Source organism: Impatiens glandulifera, chromosome 4 (assembly GCF_907164915.1).
Source record: "Impatiens glandulifera chromosome 4, dImpGla2.1, whole genome shotgun sequence".
In the NCBI taxonomy this organism is placed as follows: domain Eukaryota; kingdom Viridiplantae; phylum Streptophyta; class Magnoliopsida; order Ericales; family Balsaminaceae; genus Impatiens; species Impatiens glandulifera.
In genome coordinates this window covers 20,285,591-20,292,181 of record NC_061865.1, presented here as the reverse complement: position 1 = coordinate 20,292,181, position 6,591 = coordinate 20,285,591, and the positions used below count along the sequence as shown (strand labels likewise).

The following is a 6,591-nucleotide window of genomic DNA, read 5'->3' as shown; positions in this document are numbered from 1 at the left end:
ATGATCATGAGAACTTTGTGAAGCTTCACATGCCTTTGGATCAAAGGATCCGAGCTTCAAACGAAATTATCAAACATGCATTTTGGTGTTATTGAGTACCGAGAAACTTATCTTAGGTTTAACCTCGACCGAGGGAGTCCGACCGAGGATTGTAGCACCCCGGTCGAGAATTCTTGAATCGCGACTAAAGGGGTCCGACCGAGGATTCTCACACCAGGCCAAGGATTCCTGCACCCGACCAAGGATTCCTACACCCGATTGAGGATTCCCGCATCTGATCGAGGAACCTCAGCTCCTTAACCCAGGACTTTAGGACCCCGACCAAGGTCTTCAGCACCCGACCGAACATCCTCGCACCTCGACCGAACATTCTCGCACCTCGACCGAGGGTTTTAGCCCCGGACCAATGAAATTCACACTTAGGACCGTTAACATTGGTCCTAGGGCCTATTTGGTTCCACGTTTTTTTTTCAAAATTATTTTTTGGAAAATCAAACCATTTTCTAATAATTTGGAAAATCTAGAAAATACTTTCAAAATACTTTCAAAATATTTTTAAAATTATTAAACCTTAATGCCTTTAAAACTGATCCTCCTCAATCGTCGTCAGTTATATGTACCTCCATTTAAATATTGGTGTTACAATTTTCAAATATACAAAAATATGTGCATGTCTAAAACCGAAAGAATAATTGGTTAAATAAAACATAAAACCAATTTTCCAAAAGGTAGTATTTTATAAAGTAGAGACCGCTTTTAACGGATACGGAGGATATAACAAGATAACCCTTTTCCGAGTATCACCAAAATACGAACAAAAAAAACTCTCGTTCAAAATAAGTTTGTATTTTTTATTGATTTTAATAGAATGTTGGAGTAAAAGGAAGTAGAATGTTCTCTGGTTCAAGAGATAATACTATAAGAGTAAGTTGTTGATTTCACTCCACTTTTAGCAAAAATAAATAAATTTGGATGCATGTTTATGTTTTGATTCGATAATAGGTTTGGGATCTTGATACAATGGAGTGCATCGAGACTCTATATGGACACACAAGTGCAATTATGTCGTTGATTTGCTGGGAAACCTATTTACTGTCTGGTTCAATGGATGGAACAATTAAGGTATTCATTTTTTTTATCTACAATTGATGTTGCTTGGTTTTTTCAGTTGGATTCATATTTAGTTATTATTATTATTATGAACAGGTTTGGGCTGATAAAGAAAGTGGGCATATTGAAGTAATTCATACACAAGAAGAGGGACATGTATGTAATATTTGTTTTAATTTACATTTCTATCTTAAGAAGTTAAAAAGTGTTGTTAAAACATAATTTGTTTGTGTTTGTGTTTTGGTGACACTATTTCAGGGTGTTATAGCTCTTGGTGGCATTCACGATGAAGAAGATAAGGCGATTCTTTTGGTTTCTTGTGATGATAGTTGTGTTCGTTTATACGATTTGCCTTCATTTGAAGAGAGGGGCAGATTGTTTGCGAAGAAGGAAGTTTGTGCTATTGAAGTGTTGGGTTCCAAGGGTATTTTCGTCACTGGAGATGCGACGGGGCAGTTAGCTGTATGGAAATTAGATGGAAAGCCTTCTTCTCTTCGATGATTTCTTATCAAATAAGTTTGAATAGGAAATGTAATATAAATACTTTTATATGAAGAATGTCAAATTAGATGTTTGTTTTTCTTTTATTCCGTAGATCTTTGATTTAAGGATCGAATATGAGTTTATATATATTTTATTGATTTTTTGAAAATATGAGTTTATATATATTTGAATGATTATGTATATGTGTTTATTTTTAGTTAATTTAATAATTATAGGTTATATTATGTTGAGGCTTAAAGTATTTCAAATTAATAATTTTTTTCAATTTGTAAGAGATTAATTTAAGAGAATAGCAGTGATGTATTATATATATTTCATGATTTTTAAACTAATAATAAATAAATGACAATAAATTATTTTAAATTGTATTTAAATAACTATTTTTATTTATTTATAAACATAAATTCCTTTAATTTTTAAAAAGTAATTTATAAACTTATAAAATAAAATAATTTAATTAGCACTAAAAAATCAATCAATTGTTCAATTCTAATTCCTTAAACCAAAAAATTAAAAGTTATGATATTTTAAATAGAAAACCAAATAATTGCTGTCTTTTTCAAAATGTAACAAAATGAATCAAAGTAATACAAAACCATAATAGCTAAATTAATTAAACAACACAAATGAAGTTTTGGCCTAAAAATTTGATACCAATATTCTTACAAACAATAATAATACATGAGACTTCAATGCTGAATATATATTATTATATATCCCACAACTTTAAAAATAACTACAACATACACAGTACACACATTTCCACTCAATCTCATGATAAATATGTTAGACCATATTTTTATTATATATCACCCACCCACCATTCCATATCTTTCTTTATTTACCCACCCCAGAATTATACCCTCCAAAAATCGAAAACAAGTTAATTCGAAATAGAAGAAAAAAAAAACTTAATTAGATTGTACCATAATCGAGCTGTTCCCACCTAAAGGGCTTGAAGACATATAGAACTTCAGGAGAGCTCTTGAAGAACAAAGCCACACAAACGCAAACTGCAGCTATAGCCACCATTGATAACATTGCCGGTCTGTATAGTGAAAGAGACGATCCTCTTTTCATCCTACTACTACTCATCATTAGCCTCTGCTCGCAGATCCCACAATTATTTTTATTAATTATAAACTCGTTTCTGATTTCTCGATTTCAAACCTAGTAGAAGCAGCAGCAGAAGAAGGTATTTAAGGAATATCATAATACTATTCAAAGGTTGGTTTTATCTCCCTCTCTCTCAACACGATTTTGATTTGGTTTGTTTCTTGATTATCGATGATGATGTATCTGCAATCTTTCTTCATCGACGGAAGTTGTCCTTATCTGCGATAATGGATTATGGAATCCAATTTAGTTTAGGTTCTTATTTATATGTTCTATCAATTTTCTAAACTTATATAACAAATATTTATAATTATTTTTTTTAAAATATAGTTGAAAAAAATATTATAAAAAACAAAATATTTATTTTATTAAAAAAGAAATTAAAATATTAATATAAAAAATTATTAATTAAATTATACACCTAAGTTTTCTAGATACATAAATGACCTCTATTAGAGTCGATATCGTGTCGATCGTGTGAACGTTCTTGATTTGACAAATGACCCAAAAAGATTATCAATAACGACCACAACAAGAAAATCGCAACTTTAATACCGTGCCGATTGTGTCGATCGTGTTTTCGTGATGAGAGAATTTAAAAAATATCGAAACAAAATCAATTTTAATCTAAAATTAAAATTCGATCAATCTCAATCAACTACAAAATCTAACTGAATAAATTTTAATTTAACTATAAAATCTAACTTAATCAATTTTAATATAAAAATAAAAACTAATCAATCTCAATCAACTATCTCAATCAACTACCAAATTTAACGAAATTAATTTTAATTTAATTATAAAATCTAACTAAATTAATTTTAATATAAAAACAAAATACAATCAATCTCGATTAACTATAAAATATAACTATATCAATTTAGATCCAATAAAAAATGTAGTATAATTTTATATATATTATATATATATTTTAGGGCTATATAAATAGGAACACTATTTTAATTTTTCATAATACAATACGATCATCGTTCTCAATTCATCTCTAGTTCTAAAAAAACCTAACAGTTTCAATTGATCAGATTTCAATCATAATCGAGTTCGAATCATAATACTACTGGAAGGTTGGTTTCTTCTCGCTCTCTCTCTTAACAATTTTGATTTGGTTTGTTTCTTGATTATCGATGATGATGTATCTACAATCTTTCTTCATCAACGGAATTTGTCATGTCAGTATCTGCGATAATGGAATCCAATTTAGTTTAGGTTCTTATTTATATGTTCTATCAATTTTTTAAACTTATATAACAAATATTTATAATTTTTTTTAAATATAGTTGAAAAAATATTATAAAAAACAAAATATTTATTTTATTAAAAAAAACTAAAAATATTAATATAAAAATATTATTAATTAATTTATACACCTAAGTTTTCTAGATGCATGAACGACCTCTATTGGAGTCGATACCGTGTCGATCGTGCCGATCGAGCGAACGTTCTTGATTTGACAAACGACCCTAAAAGATTAGCAATAACGACCACAACAAAAAAATCGCAGCTTTGATACCATGTCGATCGTGATGAGAGAATTTAAAGAATATCGAAACAAAATCAATTTTAATCTAAAAATAAAATTCGATCAATCTCGATCAACTACAAAATCTAACTGAATAAATTTTAATTTAACTATAAAATCTAACCGAATCAATTTTAATCTAAAAATAAAAACTAATCAAACTCAATCAACTACAAAATTTAACGAAATTAATTTTAATTTAACTATAAAATCTAACCAAATTAATTTTAATATAAAAACAAAATACAATCAATCTCGATTAACTACAAAATATAACTATATCAATTTAGATCCAATAAAAAATGTAATGTAGTACAATTTTATATATATTTTATTTATTTTAGGGCTATATAAATAGGAACACTATTTTAATTTTTCATAATACAATACGATCATGTTTCTCAATTCATCTCTGGTTCTCAAAAAAACCAAACAGTTTCAATTGATCAGATTTCAATCATCATCGAGTTCGAATCATAATACTATTTGAAGGTTGGTTTCTTCTCGCTCTCTCTCTTAACGATTTTGATTTAGTTTGTTTCTTGATTATCGATGATGATGATGTATCTGCAATCTTTCTTCATCGACGGAAGTTGTCCTGTAAGTATCTGCGATGATGGAATCCAATTTAGTTTAGGTTCTTATTTATATGTTCTATATATTTTCTAAACTTATATAATAAATATTTATATATTTTTTTTAAATATAGTTGAAAAAAATATTATAAAAAACAAAATTTTTATTTTATTAAAAAAAACTAGAAATATTAATATAAAAAAATTATTAATTAATTTATACACCTAAGTTTTCTAGATGCATGAACGACCTCTATTAGAGTCGATACCGTGTTGATCGTGCCGATCGTGCGAACATTCTTGATTTGACAAGCGACCCTAAAAGATTAGCAATAACAACTACAACAAGAAAATCACAACTTTGATACCGTGCCGATCATTTTTCGTGATGAGAGAATTTAAAGAATATCGAAACAAAATCAATTTTAATCTAAAAAAAAAATTCGATCAATCTCGATCAACTACAAAATCTAACTGAATAAATTTTAATTTAACTATAAAATCTAACCGAATCAATTTTAATCTAAAAACAAAAACTAATCAAACTCAATCAACTATAAAATTTAACGAAATTAATTTTAATTTAACTATAAAATCTAACCAAATTAATTTTAATATAAAAACAAAATACAATCAATCTCGATTAATGTAGACACCACATTTTTACACCCTAGATATATAATAAAAAAACCCGGCCCGAAATAATACTCATATTTGTTTATTGAACCGGGAAAATAAAAATAGAAACACCTCATGGAAAACCGACCTAAAAAAGTTTAAAAGATAACGATCCAAAGGTCGAATATCATAACGACTCTGTTTTTCCAACCCGTGACACGTTCAGGTTGTACGTTTTGAAAAATCTTGAATTTTGAGTGTAATATCACTATTTGCAAATTTGTGTAAAAATTGCTCGAAAAGAGGGAAAACAAGAGAACAGGTCAACCGGAGTCAATCAGCCAACCGACGAGTCAACCCGGGTCAAAGAGGGATCAAGCACGTGTCAAGAAGAAGTGGGATAGAGTAGACTGGTCTCCTAAAGTGGGAAAATCGGATTATTTGAAAAGTGGATTATTTGAAAAGGGAATTATTGGAAAAGAAAATCAAGAATCCTTAAGTTTGAAGTTCCCATGGAGCTTCCATTGAAACCCTAGACTTCATGAATTTATCTCGGCTTCAATACTGGATGAAATTCAATGATCTTTGATGTTTTGAAAATAGAAATTAGTCATCTTTCATATGGTGTAGCCCAATCTCCCATTGGTTCCCTATATCTAGACGAAATCTGGTCATGAGTGGAAAGTGTTCCTGAAATGTTTAAACCGAACACCCTTTCACTTAAAAATTCGTAACTTGATCTGTGCATGATGGTTTTGAATAATTCAAGTTGGGTTGGAAAGATAACTCGCATATCTTTCCAATGGCACCATTCCCGAACCGTGATTCGAAGGTTAAGGCCCTCATTCGATCTGTACAAGGGAAGCGCACTACCGATTCAAATCCTGGGAGCCAGTTGAAACTATGCTGCACTTCCAAAACTCATATCATTTTAACCAATGATCCATCTTCGGTGTATGAGATACCTTTGGAAAGCCCTTTGAATTCTCTTTCCAACGATACCAAATAGTTCTCCCAGTTCTCCCTAAATCTCAGTCCAAGTCGCCTGAAGCGAAGGTGATGCGTGTACTGGCACGTTTCTGTGAGGCTAGTCTCCTGACCAACACGGACCATTTCGTGAGCAAAGGAGAA

The 6,591-nt window shown here is 29.9% G+C and overlaps 1 protein-coding gene across 1 annotated transcript; it reads left to right on the top strand.

Annotated features, from left to right (window-relative positions):
• Positions 1 to 873: 873 nt before the first annotated feature.
• On the top strand, positions 874 to 1,695 carry LOC124933457 (zinc finger CCCH domain-containing protein 63-like). Its single transcript, XM_047473859.1, has 4 exons — positions 874 to 924; positions 1,003 to 1,122; positions 1,207 to 1,266; positions 1,369 to 1,695. Exons 1-4 carry the CDS (start codon positions 892 to 894, stop codon positions 1,609 to 1,611), a joined length of 456 nt encoding a protein of 151 aa, XP_047329815.1. The 5' UTR covers positions 874 to 891; the 3' UTR covers positions 1,612 to 1,695.
• Positions 1,696 to 6,591: the final 4,896 nt, after the last annotated feature.

Excerpts from the sequence above, each read along its gene's own strand:
- LOC124933457 (XM_047473859.1), top strand. The coding sequence starts at position 892 with ATGTTCTCTGGTTCAAGAGATAATACTATAAGA. Across the intron at positions 1,123-1,206 it reads CAATGGATGGAACAATTAAG|GTTTGGGCTGATAAAGAAAG; the intron begins GTATTCATTTTT and ends TATTATGAACAG. Across the intron at positions 1,267-1,368 it reads ATACACAAGAAGAGGGACAT|GGTGTTATAGCTCTTGGTGG; the intron begins GTATGTAATATT and ends ACACTATTTCAG.